The sequence below is a fragment of the Leopardus geoffroyi genome, chromosome A1, assembly GCF_018350155.1.
Source record: "Leopardus geoffroyi isolate Oge1 chromosome A1, O.geoffroyi_Oge1_pat1.0, whole genome shotgun sequence".
NCBI classification, from domain to species: Eukaryota; Metazoa; Chordata; class Mammalia; order Carnivora; family Felidae; genus Leopardus; species Leopardus geoffroyi.
In genome coordinates this window covers 117,209,111-117,224,074 of record NC_059326.1, presented here as the reverse complement: position 1 = coordinate 117,224,074, position 14,964 = coordinate 117,209,111, and the positions used below count along the sequence as shown (strand labels likewise).

Sequence of the window (14,964 nt, the reverse complement as noted above, 5' to 3'; positions counted from 1 at the left end):
TTACTATTTAATAAACTACTACTTACTGAGAAACTTAACAGAAGACCATGGGGGAGAGGAAGGGGGAAAAAAAGAGGTTGGGGGGGGAGACAAAACATAAGAGTCTCTTAAAAACTGAAAACAAAGTGAAGGTTGATGAGGGATGGGAGGGAGGGGAGGGTGGGTGATGGACATTGAGGAGGGCACCTGTTGGGATGAGCACCGGGTGTTGTATGGAAACCAATTTGACAAATTTTGTATTTAAAAAAAAAGAGATTTACCTTAAAAAAAATTAAAAAAATAAACTCCTTAACTTTTACTTCTCAGCTCAATAATCACCACCTCTATAAAATCTTCCTGATTTCCTCAGGCTGGCTTATGGGTTTCTTTCCCTTTGCTCTGGTTGCTTCTTGTATTATGCAGATCTTCACTGTCATTTTTTTTTTTTTGCATGTGTTTCCCATGGTACTACTCTATATACCATAATGACAGGAAATGTGTCTTTTCGTCTTTTACAGCGTCTGCATATAGGGATACTCACTAAATGGTGAATTACTGATATTATCATTTATTAGTTCAACAAATAGTTACTGAATACTTATACTTCACAAGAATATTTTATATTCAACATGCTTTATATGCACTGCTTTTAACTTACACAACAATTTTGAAAGATGTCATCTGTATTTTATAGATGAGGAAACTGGGGTTCAGAGAGGTTAAGAGATGTGCATGAAGCTAAACAACTAATACATGCAGTACTAGAACTCCTCCCACTCCCATACCTGGTTTGTCTGAGAAAAAAGACTCTCTTTCTATAATATCTTTTTTTTAAAGCCATTTGTTTTAAATTTCTTTTATTTTTTTTTTTGAGAGAGAGAGAGTAGGGGGGAGGCAGAGAGAGAGGAAAAGAAAGTGTCCCAAGCAGGCTCAACACTGACAGTCCGGAGCCCAACTCAGGGCTCTGATCCCACAACCCTGGGATCATGACCTGACCCTAAACCAGGAGTCTGATACTTAAAACTGATTTTGCCACCCAGGCACCCCTCTATAACATCTTAAATGATTTTTCTACTAGTTTGTAATCTGTATGATCATAAACTAGCCCTTTCCTGATACCTTTCATATTTAAGAACTAGACCTCTTATAGGTCTCCATATTTGCAAGTTCACACCAAAAGAGGCACACAGTCAATTACTAGCACTGGAATATCATAAAGCCTTAATCCCATATCCCTGACTTGATCCTTTTATGCCAGGTTTGTGATTCTCCCATTCTACAGTTTAAAAACAGCTTTAATGAGATACAGTTCACATACTATACAATTCATCCATTTAAAATGCATAATTCAGGGTGCCTGGGTGGCTCAGTAGGTTAAGCATTGGACTTCGGCTCAGATCATGATCTCGCGGTTCTGTGCTGACAGCTTGGAGCCTGGAGCCTGCCTTGGATTCTGTATCTCCCTCTCTTTCTGCCTGCCCCTCACTCCCTCTCTCCCAAAAATAATAAAAAATTAAAAAATAAAATGCACAATTTAATGCTTTTAGTATACGTGAATATACTAAAAGGATACAACCATCACACCAATCTAATTAGAGAATCTTTTTGTCACTCCCCAGAGAGGTTCCATACCCACTGTCCAGCTTTTTTTTTTTTTTTTTTAATGCTTCTTTTTGAGAGAGAGAGACACAGACCGTGGCGGGGCCGGGGGGGGGGGCGGTGGCGCAGAGAGAGAGGGAGACAGAGAATCCAAAGCAGGCTCCTGGCTCTGAACTGTCAGAACAGAGTCTGACACGAGGCTCAAACCCACGAACCGCAAGATCATGACCTGAGTGGAAGTCAGATGCTTAACTGACTAAGCCACCCAGGTGCCCCGTGTGCTAGTGGTTTAGGAAGATTGTCTCTTTAGATGACTGAAGGATCCTCTTATGTCTTCGCTATGTTGCTCTTCTAGAGCTATTCTATATAATACATATGTATTTTATTTATTTATTTGAGTATACTTGACACACAGTGTTAATTTCAGGTGTACAACAAAGTAATTCAATGAGTTTATAGAGCTATTTTATGTAATATCTTAAGGTTGAGAAATGACAGGATTTTCTAAGTTCAGCCTGGCCCAATAAGCCTGGTTCTTTGAATGCCAGAATAACACTTTGCTTCATAAATATGTTAATTAAAAGACTGGTACATTCTAGGGCAGAAGTTTTCAAACTTGTCTGCACATCAGAATCACTTGGGGACCTTCAAAAAATACTGAGCCATGTGTCCCAAGAGATTGTGCTTTAATTGGTCTGGGATGTGGCCTGGGCTTCAGAATTTTTAAGGGGTCCCCAGGTAATTCTAGTGTGCAACCAAGTTTGAGAACACTGTTCTAGGGAAAATGCCAGTTGATTCCCAGTCTGACTTCCAGTCTGACAGCTGTTTCTCTCTGGCTTTCATCTTTTCTTAGCCTTTCCATTTATGCCTCTACTTTGTCATTTCTGGCTATCTCCAGATTTTCTTATTTCAAGGTGTGCTTAAGATTTTGGATGGGTAAAGAATAAAAATAATAATAGTAATAGACAAGATTTTTTTTTAACACTTATGATATACCAGATTCTGAGATTACCTTAGCCAAGAACTCACAGCTGATAAGTGGTGAAGCCCTACTTGTCTAACTGCCAAATCCAAGGTTAATAACAATAATACACTTATTAGTAATAACAGTGACTCTCCCACAATGAGAAGTGTGTATAGGTTTCACTAAAGACACAGGTTTTACAGTTAACCTGCACACCAGCCTGAATAAATGAAAGCTTTACCTTTCTCAAGATACAAATTTACCTACATTTTATACTGTGTGTATACTTAAAAAAATAATGCTGGAAGGATTGGGAATAATGCTAGGGTACAAAAGAACTTTCAATTTGTACTATATGTTCTTTTGGACTGTCTGGATTTACTTTCAAAATAAATGATTACTTTTACTTTTATAATTAATGGTGATTATGTCTTTAGATTTGGGGATTATTGTTAGCTTTAATTTTTTTAGTACTTTTCTCTATTTCCCAAGTTTTTTATATTACACATGCATTACCATTATAACATAAAAATATTTTGTAGGTAATGTACACGTTATTTCCAGCAGTGTACTTGAAATAAAAGTTAAAGGATGCCTAGAATTTTATTTATTTATTTTTTAAATGTTTATTTATTTTTGAGAGAGAGACAGAGTGTGAATGGGGGAGGGGCAAAGAGAGAGGGACACAGAATCCAAAGCAGGCTCCAGGCTCTGAGCTGTCAGCACAGAACCTGACGTGGGGCTTCAATCCACAAACCTCAAGATCATAACCTGAGCCAAAGCTGGAGCTTAACCGACTGAGCCACCCAGGCACCCTGAATTTTATTTAATTGAAAATCACCTGAGAATGAGGTACAGGATCTGCATGCATAGACAAAGGAAAATTATCAGTGGACCATTAGTTTTAATGCAGATGTTGCAATCAAAACAAAGACAAATAAATGAGGTGGTTGTTGTATTCCTAGCATCTGCCACTTGTTAGAGGTATCTAGCAGCTCAGCTTGCTGTCATTGCAAATGACACCAAACTAAGCTCTGAGGGCTGAGATCTTGGGTTATAATTTAATGGCCTCTTAGCAAGATTGGTTAGTTGTGATGGCAAGTGAGTGCTGAAGGTGTGAATTGGGGCCACACAGGAGTCAGTTAATTCTACACCATGTGGGACCACAAACCACACTCTAACCACGCCATCCCCTTCACAAATGCATGATGTTTGATCTACACAGGGCAAGGTGAAAAAGTAGATGCATCATTAGGAAAACATCTTCATCACTAAAACAACAGCTCCATCCCTTTCTGAACATGGTCCAGGCATCAAAAAGCATTAATATCATTCTGGGATGCTAACCCTTACCTGTCCTGGAGGGGAGCTCTCTGCACCCAACACTTGCCTATAGAACACTGGATCACAGCTCCGCAGTGTGTTCTGGCGGCTGGCCAGTGGGCTGGCAGCACCAGGTTTCTTCAACAGTGGGTCGCTGCGGCGTGAGTCGGTGGTGAGGTACACCTGATGGTAAAGGTGCGGTGGCATCAGACCTCCCCGCACAGCGTCTGCATGCAGAGAGGACCCTGGTGTTCGGTACAGGGAGCTCACAGGAGCTCTGTACAGATCCCTCGACTGTTTCCACTTGTAAACTTTGAATATGATCACTCCCAATACTGTGACTGCAAACCCCACAGAAACCAGGATTAGAGAGAGGAGTAGATAAAAGGTGAGATTTTTATTCTGCTCCCGAGGGGCAGAGCCAGAGGGGAATTCAGCCCGGGCTTCAGGAGATTCCTCGGTTACTGACACAGTCAGGGTTGCCGTGGTGGACAGTGATGGCTCCCCATTGTCTTTGATCAAGACCATAAGAGTCTGCCTGGGCACATCTGTGTCCTGAACTGGGCGGGAAGTGCTGACTTGACCCGTGTGAAGCCCCACAGCAAAAAGGCTCTGGTTGGAAGCTCCCAAGAGGCTGTAGGAGAGCCAGGCATTGTGCCCGGCATCCGGGTCCCAGCCTACCACCCGAGTGACCACATAGCCAGCAGCGGTACCTCTGGGCAGCATCTCCATTGAGCTCCGGCCAGGCCGGGGGTATAAGACCTGGGGGGCATTGTCATTGCGATCAGTGACAAATATGTTCACACTAATGTTGGTGGTCAGGACTGGAGTGCCCCCATCGCTGACATGAACTGTTATTTCAAATTCTCGCCGATCTTCATAGTCCAGGGGCACTACAGATGACACGATGCCAGTGTCACGATTTATCGTGAAATAGTGGCCCACTAGCCCAGTTTCAGCTTCTTGTTCCAAGAGAAAGAAGGAAAGGCGAGCATTCTGCGGGGCATCAGGGTCCCAGACACTTAGATTTAGTATTGGAACCCCGGGGATGTTATTTTCCTCAACATAAACATCATAGGAGGACTGGGAAGACTGTGGAGGGTTGTCATTGATGTCAGACACTCGTACCTGCACGATTGTAAGGGCTGAGAGGGAAGGAGTTCCAGCATCTCGAGCAGTGATGCTGAGGTTGTATTCTGGGACAGTCTCACGATCCAGGGCTGCGCTGGTTTTCAAAGTAAAGTAATTCTTGAGGGAAGAAGTAAGGCTAAAGGGGAGACCTGGTGGAACCTCGCAAGACACCAATCCATTCTCCCCAGCATCCAGATCAATCACACTGAGCAAAGCAATGACAGTTCCAAGAGGGGCATCCTCGGGAACTGGGCTGTACACAGAGGTGACTGTAATCTCTGGGGCATTGTCATTCACGTCCACAACCTCTACCAAAACTTTGCAATGTGCTCCTTCGGGATTGGCGCCTTTGTCTTTGGCCTGTATGTAAATCTCGTGGAGTTTTGTGTCTTCAAAGTCGAGGCGACCTCTGATTGTCAGCACCCCACTTACAAGGTCTAAGGAGAATAGGTCTCGCACACCTGCGCGGTTATGGCTGCCAAAAGAGTAAATGATTTCACCATTGGGGCCTTCATCCAGATCAGTTGCATGAACTCGCACCACGACAGTACCCGGCGGCGCATCCTCCAGGACTCGCGCACGGTATAAAGACTGATTGAAGGCAGGTGCATTGTCATTCGCGTCCAGCACGGTGATGCGAATGGGAAGGGTGGCGGAGCGAGCCGGGGTGCCTCCATCCAAAGCCGTCAGCACCACCTGGAGACTTGGCTCTCGCTCCCAATCAAGGGCACGCTCCAGCACCAACTCCGCGTACTTGGTGCCGTCCTCTCGCGTCTGAACGCGAAGCGCAAAGTACTCATTTAGGCTCAGCTCATAGGTTTGTAAAGAGTTGCTTCCTATATCGGGATCATGCGCGCTCTCCAGCGGAAAGCGCGTGCCTGGCGCCACGGCCTCGCTAATCTCCAATTTCATTTCCCGGGTAGGGAATGTGGGATTGTTGTCATTGATATCCTGGATCACCACTTCCGCCCTTAACAGCTCTAGTGGGGTCTCCACCACCAGCTCCAGAGTTACAGTGCAGGAGGGCACTGTCCCACAAAGCTCCTCCCGATCCAGGCGGTCGTTCACGAACATCTCTCCAGTCTCCCGATTCACCTCAAAGAATCTTCGGCTAGCTCCAGACAACACCCGTAGCCTGCGTGCTGACAGGCTGCTGAGGTCCAAACCAAGGTCTGTGACCACGTTGCCCACCACAAAACCTTTCTCTCTTTCCTCCAGAATCTCATAGCGAACGATGGCAGAAGCCTTGTGCAAGGCACCAAGCAGAAACAAAACTCCCACTACTCTCCCGATGCTTACCAGTCCGCTCCTCCAGGCCTCTGGGACCATCTCACTCAAAGGCAGTTCCTCTTAGCGGAGTCCAGATCTTTCCGGCTTTTTCGTTGAGAAACTTTCAGCGGGTTAGCGCTTGAGCGCTAGGCACGGAGTCGGACATGGCTTTCTCGATGCCGTTGATTTGCTCACCGGCTGTTCAGTCTCTGCCTCATCCCGGGGCAACGAGAGGGGACGGGCCAGGGCCAGATCTCCAGCGTCTTCATTGGCCGACAGCGGCACGCAGAGTCCCAGCCAATAACTGCACGAAGAATGCGCTAGCGCCGGGCTCTCTGAGCGGGACAAACGCTACCGCCAGGAACTTCACTTTCCTTTTGCTTCTTTCCTGAGTTTAGGGCCAAAGCGCCTTGGCAGTTATCTGTACATCGGCAACCTACCCTGGCCTGAAAAGCCAACTGCAGAGCCATGAAGATGGCTGTTTTGTAGGTTTTCAAACCAAACCAAGGCCTATTACACATTTTTTTAAACCGCTGTCTGTAATCCCAAGAAGAGAGGGTCAAACAAACCCAGAATGACACAACACCGTCTGGAAAAACACAAATATGGTTTGTTGGAGGGCTGCATAGAGCCTATCCAGTTGGACTCTATATGTAAGGGAGCATTTATCATTTCTGTGGAAATGTTAATTTCAGCGTTCTCTCTTACCAAATGAGACTGTACAATTCTCTGTTTCTCAGTAAAGAAAACAATAGGAACCACTATCTGGTTTAACAGTTTTATGTAATTCAAAATTTAGATTTCTTTTAAAACTGGATGTTGTTTAGTTCTCATTTCTTAAGAACCAGGGAGCAATGTGACAACTCCCTACCCCATCTTTCCTAACAAACATAATCTCAATCATAAAGCATAATTTCAAATGCTTCCCTTTACATGGTCAATCCACTTCCCAAGATCTTGTATTAATATGCCACAAAGAGAAGTTGCATTGCTAAAGAAGGATAATACCCATTCCCCCCTCAAAAAGAAAAAAATCTAGGCCTGTTTATCACCTGGGACCTTTATAAAATGACTAAGATATAGCAGCAATGCTCCATAAACTCTTTAGAGAAATACACAGCCTTTAACCCAAAAAATAAAGAGCCTTGAAGAGTTTTCTACATTTAGGATTAAAACTCATGAAACAAACCAAATAGCACTTATTAGGATAATGAATAAGAGAGTCAGGTATGAAATAAGTCAGAGCTAACACATCCCTGGGCAAGAAACTACCCTAAAAGTGTTTCTGAGTTCCCACCCTATTAAATGAATACATTGGCAGGTAAAATGTCTGGCATACAGTAAGCCCAAATTACTGATCGAAATTACCCCATTAAATACGAGATGCCAAGTTTTAGAGCCTCATACTGTTTCTGTATACTTGTCTTGGACATCACTTTGAGTGCATATAAACCTTTCTGAAGTGTAACTGAACCCTGAAAGGGATAGGCAGACATATTAGATAGGTAGATAAGAAGTATACAGTATAGAGGGTATTTACTGAAGAGATAAAAACCGTATTTGACCTGATTCTCCATGTCCTCAAAACTTTCTCTCTTAAAACCCTTAGTTTTAAATAGTTTGACAACAGACCAGGCCACTGAGAAGGTTGACAGGCATTCAAAGACAGAATATATTCCATATATATTTAGAAGACAGAATATGGCCTAGTCACTTGCTACTCAAGTATAAGCCAAGAACCAATGGCATAGGCATCACCTAGGAGCTTGTTAGAAATGCAGAAATGCAGAAATTCTCTACCTTGACTAAATTATAATTTAACAAAATACCTGTGTGATTTGAATGTGCCTTAGGGTTTTAGAAACACTGATTTGCAGTTTCTTCAGAGATAGACTGATTTACCAATCATTTTTCTCATTCACAATAACTTAATTACAACATGGCTTTTGAAAACTGGTTTTTAAAAGTTGAAATGGTTTTCCCATTTATAATAAGGCCCATAGTTAATTCTTAAGATTTCTTCAGAAGCCAGCAGAATCCTCTTGGATCCATGCTCCACAGTGGCCAAAAGATCTTCTTACAATTTTAATTAGATGATACAATTATCCAGCTGAAAACTCCTCAGCAGCATCTCACTACTCTTGAAATAAAATTCCAAATCCTTTGCACAGTACCTAAATTCTCATGCCTTCTCCTTCTCTAAATACTCCATTATATAATATAGTCATCAGCCAAGCTTTTTTGTGCCCCAAGTCTTTTAGAAAGACTACTCCTCTCTTAGGAAAGCTGCTTACCCTTCCCTCCCTTTGCTTCGCTAATTTCTACAACTCTTTCAGGACTCACTTTAAATGTTATTTCACGATAGAGGTCTTCCATTAGACCCCAGTTAAAACCAGGATTCTTTGTTATGTGCTCTAAGAGCACCTTATATTTTCCTTTGTTGAGTCTAGCACAATTTAATATTTTAGAATTATGTTTTGTTTAAGTATAATGTCTGCTTCTTCCACTACAGAAGAAGCTGTAGGAGGTCAGAGACTATGCCTGTTTTGATGATCATTTATATCCCTGGCACCTAGCACAGTAGGCACTTAAATGCTTCCCCCTCCCCCCCCCCGCGTTATTAAAGTATAATTGATAAATATAATTGTATAAGTTTAAGGTGTAAACATGATAATTTACTATATTGTGAAATAATTAGCACAATATAGTTAACATATCCATTACCCCTGTTTATTACCGTTGTACGTGTGTGTGTCCACATATGTGGTGAGAATGATTAAGATATCCTCTGTCAGCAAATTTCAAGAATATACTACAGTACTGTTAACTAGAGTCACCTTTCTGTATACTAGAGTCCTAGAACATATTCATCTTTAAGTGAAAGTTTGTACCTTTTGACCAAATCTCTCTACATTTAATGCTTATTAATATAGCAATCTTCGGAGCGCCTGGGTGGCTCAGTCGGTTAAGCGTCCAACTCCAGCTCAGGTCATGATCTCATGGTCCGTGAGTTCGAGCCCCGCGTCGGGCTCTGTGCTGACAGCTCAGAGCCTGGAGCCTGCTTCAGATTCTGTGTCTCCCTCTCTCTCTGACCCTCCCCCGTTCATGCTCTGTCTCTGTCTCAAAAATAAACATTAAAAAATATATATAGCAATCTTCATGCCAATGGCCTACTAATCATGAAATGCACCAAGGATTACATATGGTCAATTATATGCATCCACTTTCCCTACAAGTAAGCATTTTTGGAAGATACAGTCACTCTTTCAAGCTACCAGTGGGCCTAATGAAACTATTTGGTAACCTAATGACTTGAATAATTTGCTAAAGAGCCAAAGAAGGTGTGGTAATACAACTCACGCAAGAAAAAAAAAAAAAAACAGGATGCCTTGCTGTGCCACCTATATTAAGGGGAAATGAAAGCACCAGTGTTAAAGGGTCAACACAATTTTCCAGTCTCTTTCCTCTTTCCTTTCTGTTCTATAATTTCAAGAGAGCCTCTGATCAATGAGATACAACAAAAATAATTTTAAAATAGAAAGTGATTATGTTATAGTTGTCAAGAGTGAAGCCTTAGTGTCAAAAAGACTTGAGTTCCAATACTGGATATTACACTTAGTAACTATGTAACCATGAAGCTATTTTTCACTTCTCTTTCAGTTTGTTTATCTGTAAAATGGGAATAATAACAGCACTCCTTGACATAACCACAGGCATCTCAATCTGTTAATATTTTAACAGCTTTATATTTACCATAGCGTTCATCTAGACATCTAGATCATCTAGACAATGATTTTCAGTAATTTATAATTATGCAACCAACATCACAATCCAGTTTTAGTATATTCCCATCACCCCCAAATGCCCTAATCCTGTCTGCAATCAATTCTTGCTCCTACTCCCAGCCTCAGGCAACCACTGACTCAAAAATTCCCAAGTCAGGGCACCTGGGTGTGTAGAGCATGCAATTCTTGATCTCAGAGGTGTGAGCTTCAGCCCATGTTGGGTGCAGAGATTACTTGAAAATAAGATCTTTAAAAAAAGAAATTCCCAAGTCATTCTTAACATCTTTTTCTACATTCCCACATTAATTACCAGTACATGCCAATGTTTACTACCTCCAAAATGTATTCTGAATCTATCAAATTACTTTCCCTTTCTACTGCCACTACCTGAGTCAAATACCTTACATATCATTATGACTGGCTACTTAATTTTTAAGGCCAATGAAAAATGAAAATGGGAGCTTCCTTATTTAAAACTTAAGAATGGCAAGATGGTAAGAGCAGAGAGTTAGCCCAAATGCAGGGCCCTCCTAAAAAGGGGACCCATGTGATCGCACAGATTACACGCTCATGAAGCTGCCCCTGCCTGGCACAGAGGAAGGTCTCCATAAATATGTCCTAATATCATTTTTATTTTTATTTTTTTAATTTTTTTTTCAACGTTTATTTTTGGGACAGAGAGAGACAGAGCATGAACGGGGGAGGGGCAGAGAGAGAGGGAGACACAGAATCGGAAACAGGCTCCAGGCTCTGAGCCATCAGCCCAGAGCCCGACGCGGGGCTCAAACTCACGGACCGCGAGATCGTGACCTGGCTGAAGTCGGACGCTTAACCGACTGTGCCACCCAGGCGCCCCTAATATCATTTTTAAATACTGGGTAACTACCTAATATTATTCATTCTCAGAGGATCAGTAATATCAGAAAATCTTGCTCATGAAACTGTTAAAAAATGTATTACCCCCTTAAAATTCTAAATATCATCTAGTAATCTTTCAATTTAATGTAATTTGACTATATGAAGAACATTCTGAGGTCAAAGGTCAAAAGTCAAATTAAGGGAGCACGTGAAGAGAACTGGTATAAAAACAGATAACCAAGGGGCACCTGGGTGGCACAGTCGGTTAAGTGTCCGACTTCAGCCAGGTCACGATCTCGCGGTCCGTGAGTTCGAGCCCCGCGTCAGGCTCTGGGCTGATGGCTCAGAGCCTGGAGCCTGTTTCCGATTCTGTGTCTCCCTCTCTCTCTGCCCCTCCCCCGTTCATGCTCTGTCTCTCTCTGTCCCAAAAAATAAAAAAAATAAAATAAAATAAAACGTTGAAAAAAAAAACAGATAACCGATAGGTTAATCAAACATGTATCATAATTTAGACAGGTGGGTATTTCAAGGATTTGGTGAATAAGCTGAAGAGTTTAGCCTTAATATTTATCTCAAGTTTATTTATGTGAAAAAATATTCTGCATACTTTGATTTGAAAAAGATCTATAAATCTTAAGTTTTATAAAACCTCCATTCTATCTCCCCTCAGACAAGAAGAAATTATCTTGCCAAAGTATTTTAAAACTACAATGATAATCAGTGCTTTTTGAGATCAAAAGTTTAAGAAAAAAAGATTTACCTCTTTTCCCATTTGAGTGCTATTCTCTTCTAGTCTTGATCGCATTAGTACCCTTATTGTTTAATAGATCATAAACTCAAATGTGCCAGGAAACTACCCGCAAAAATTATCAATAGCCCACTTGAAAATCTTCCAAGACACCTAAATTCTCCTTAGAGAGAATCTGTTCAATTTTTCCCCAGCACACTATTACATTTTTACCTAAATTATTATCAGTTCTCAACAAATGGGTAGCCTTGTGTGATTGAGCTGTTTTTTTCTAAATGAAGTAATTTGCTTCAAAATATATTAACTTTGAGTGAGAAAGAAGTGTGGCTTTCTGATCTTTAAGCCTTCTATCAATACAGAAGTTTAGTATACAATAAAGATACTATCTCAAAATACTGAGACAAAGATGAAGGTTTTTTTAAAAACACTTATTTTATTTTTGAGAGAGAGAGAGAGAGAGAACGTAAGCAGGGATGGGACAGACAGAGTAGGAGACATAGAATCCAAAGCAGGTTCCAGTCTCCGAGCTGTCAGCACAGAGCCCAATGCGAGGCTCGAACTCACGAACGGTGAGATCATGACACAAGCTGAAGTCAGATGCCCAACGGACTAAGCCACCCAGGTGCCCCAAAGATGAAAGTGTTTAATAAACAGTACTGAGACAACTGGACAGCTGTTTGAAAAAAAATAAAAATAAAAATTAGATCCATTACTCAGCACACACAAGAAAAAAACCCATACAGATCAGGAATCTAAATGTAAAAACCAAAAAATCATACAAGTATTAGAAGAAAATGGATGAATTTTCTATAACCTCAGTGTGGGGCAAGGGTTTCTAACTATGACTCAAAACCTAAATGCAATTTAAGAAAATACGAATTAATTTCATTACATAAAAATAAAAAGGAAAAAAGACTGCAATGCAAAAAACACCCTAGACAAAACTGAAAGGCAAATGACATACTGGGAAAAAAATATTTGTAACTTATATCTTGGGCAAAAGGCTAATATCTCTAAATATATAAGTAACTTTAAAATTTTAGGACAAGACACTAAAAAATCATACAGAAAAATGAACATAAGACATGAACAATTTTTAAAAGAGATAAACAGGCTCTTAAACATGTAAAAAGGGGCATGTGGGTGGCTCAGTGGGTTGGGCATCTGACTCTTGGTTTCAAGTCAGGTCATGATCTCACAGTTCATGAGTTTGAGCCCTGCGTCAGGCTCTGTGCTGACAGTGTGAAGTCTGCTTGGGATTCTCTGTCTCCCTCTCTCTCTGCCCCTCCCTCTCAAAACCCACTCCCTCTCCCTCTCTCAAAAATAAATAAAACTTTTGTAAAAATGTGAAAAGATCCTTAAATTCAATCAGAATGAAAGAAACTCTAATCAAAACTACTCTGAGATTTTTTAAATGATCAGATTGGCAAAAATTAAAAATCTTGATGACATACTCTGTTGTGGAGGTTGTGGGAAAATAAGCATCCTCATCTACTGGTAGGAAAGCAAAAGAGTACAACCTATATGGAGGAAAACAGTTATATCTAACAAACCTACATATGCATTTACCCTATGGCCAAGTAATCACACTTTTAGGAATTTACCCTGAATATACACTTCAAAAATTCTTAAAATACATATGTACCAGATTATTCATTACAGCATTATTTTTAAATAATTTGTAAATGCAAAAAGATTAGAAACTACCTAAACTGCACACTAGAGATTGGTTGAACATACTATGATATGTACACATATAATGGAGTTTTAGAAAACTATAAAAAATGACCTCTATAAATTCATATAGAATGATTTACAGGATATAGCATGTTAGTACAAAAGCCAAAGTGAAAATTTTTGTTTCTGATCATGTGAAACTAGCCATGTCATTATAAAAAACTTAGACACTGATGAAAATATGTGGAAAAATGCTTTCAGACATTGGCTTAAAAGGAGTGGAAGACTAAGAGAAAGAAAAGAAATAAGTTGAGTCCTAGGATCTCTCATGTTTTTCCTGGAGGCAATTTTCAGACCATGGGGCAAAAAAGGGGAAATCCAAGAATAATATAGTGATCTTGCTGAGTTGAGGAATAAAAATTAGCATTTAGGAAGACTGAGGAAGCTAAAAATTGTGGAACAGAGAACGGAGCTATGTAAAGAACTCCAGAAGTCTGGAAAAGGATCCCGTGAGTCTCTGGATGAACTATAATCTGAGCGTGTACAGAATGACAATTATCCTGAAGCTGAGCAAAGAACAAGGGACCTATTAGCTGAAACTTTTCTGGAGCTCACATAGGGATGGGAAATATTTGGATTCCATTCATCCAGAATATAAAAATCTTGACAAACACTCTAAAAAACACCGTGACTTAGTAGTAGGGCTAATTAGCCCAATGCAAAGGGCTAATCTTTTCTAACAAAATTTTAAAACAAGCCTTGGAAAGATCAACCAGATCTGCAAATAACTTAACTGCCTTCCAAAAAACAGATTTCAATACTTTTTTAAAGTAGAATTTTATTTTTTTAAGTTTGTTTCTTTATTTATTTTGAGAGAGAAGAGAGTGTGCATAAGTGCACAAGCAGGGGAGGGATAGAGAAAGAGGAAGAGAGAGTATCCCAAGCAGGCTCCATGCTGTCATCGTGGATTCCAACTCAGGGCTTGATCGCATGAACCATAAGATCATGATTTGAGCTAAAACCAAGAGTTGGATGCTTAACCAACTGAGTCACCCAGGCACACCACATTTCAATACTTTTTAAAGAAAAACAACAAAACACAAACACTCAACAATGTAGCATTTACAAAGTCTGCCATCCAATAAAAACATTACTAGGTATGCAAACAATCAGCAAACTGTGACTTAAAACCAGGAAGAAAATCATCACTAGAAATGACAAAAGTAATTAAATTAGCAGACAATGAATTTAAAAAGCTACTGTAAATGCTCTCAAGGATTTAAAGGAAAACATGAAGCTACTGAGAAAAATGGAGAGAAATGAAAAAATGAAATGAAATTTCTAGAAGTGAAAAATACCGTATATGAAATGTAAACTTCACTAGATGGGATTAACAGCAGCCTAGACATAAAGAAGATCAATGAACTTGAAAACATAGCAAAACAAACTGAAAATAATGAAAAAATAGAAACACAGCTTCAGCAACCTGTGGGAAAATGTCAATTGGTCTAACACAAGTAAAATTGAAGTTTTATAATTGTGTATGTGTGTGTAATAATATTTGAATACAGCCCAAAACTTTCTAAATTTAAAGAAAACTATACATTGACAGACTCAAGAAGCTCAATGAG

The 14,964-nt window shown here is 40.4% G+C and overlaps 1 protein-coding gene across 24 annotated transcripts in view; it reads right to left on the bottom strand.

Moving 5' to 3' along the window:
* The window catches only part of LOC123605040 (protocadherin gamma-C4), a 169,229-nt gene that overhangs the window by 27,481 nt on the left and 126,784 nt on the right, over positions 1-14,964 (bottom strand). The window contains exon 1 of one of the 24 annotated variants that reach the window (XM_045491368.1): positions 3,896-6,510. The exons of 22 other annotated variants lie outside the window; for them this stretch is intronic. In XM_045491368.1, the coding sequence (XP_045347324.1) occupies positions 3,896-6,325 (2,430 nt within the window). In that variant the 5' untranslated portion in view covers positions 6,326-6,510. Of the gene's footprint in view, positions 1-3,895; positions 6,511-14,964 lie in introns of those variants that run through there. One more of the 24 variants, XM_045491573.1, reaches the window with a different exon arrangement.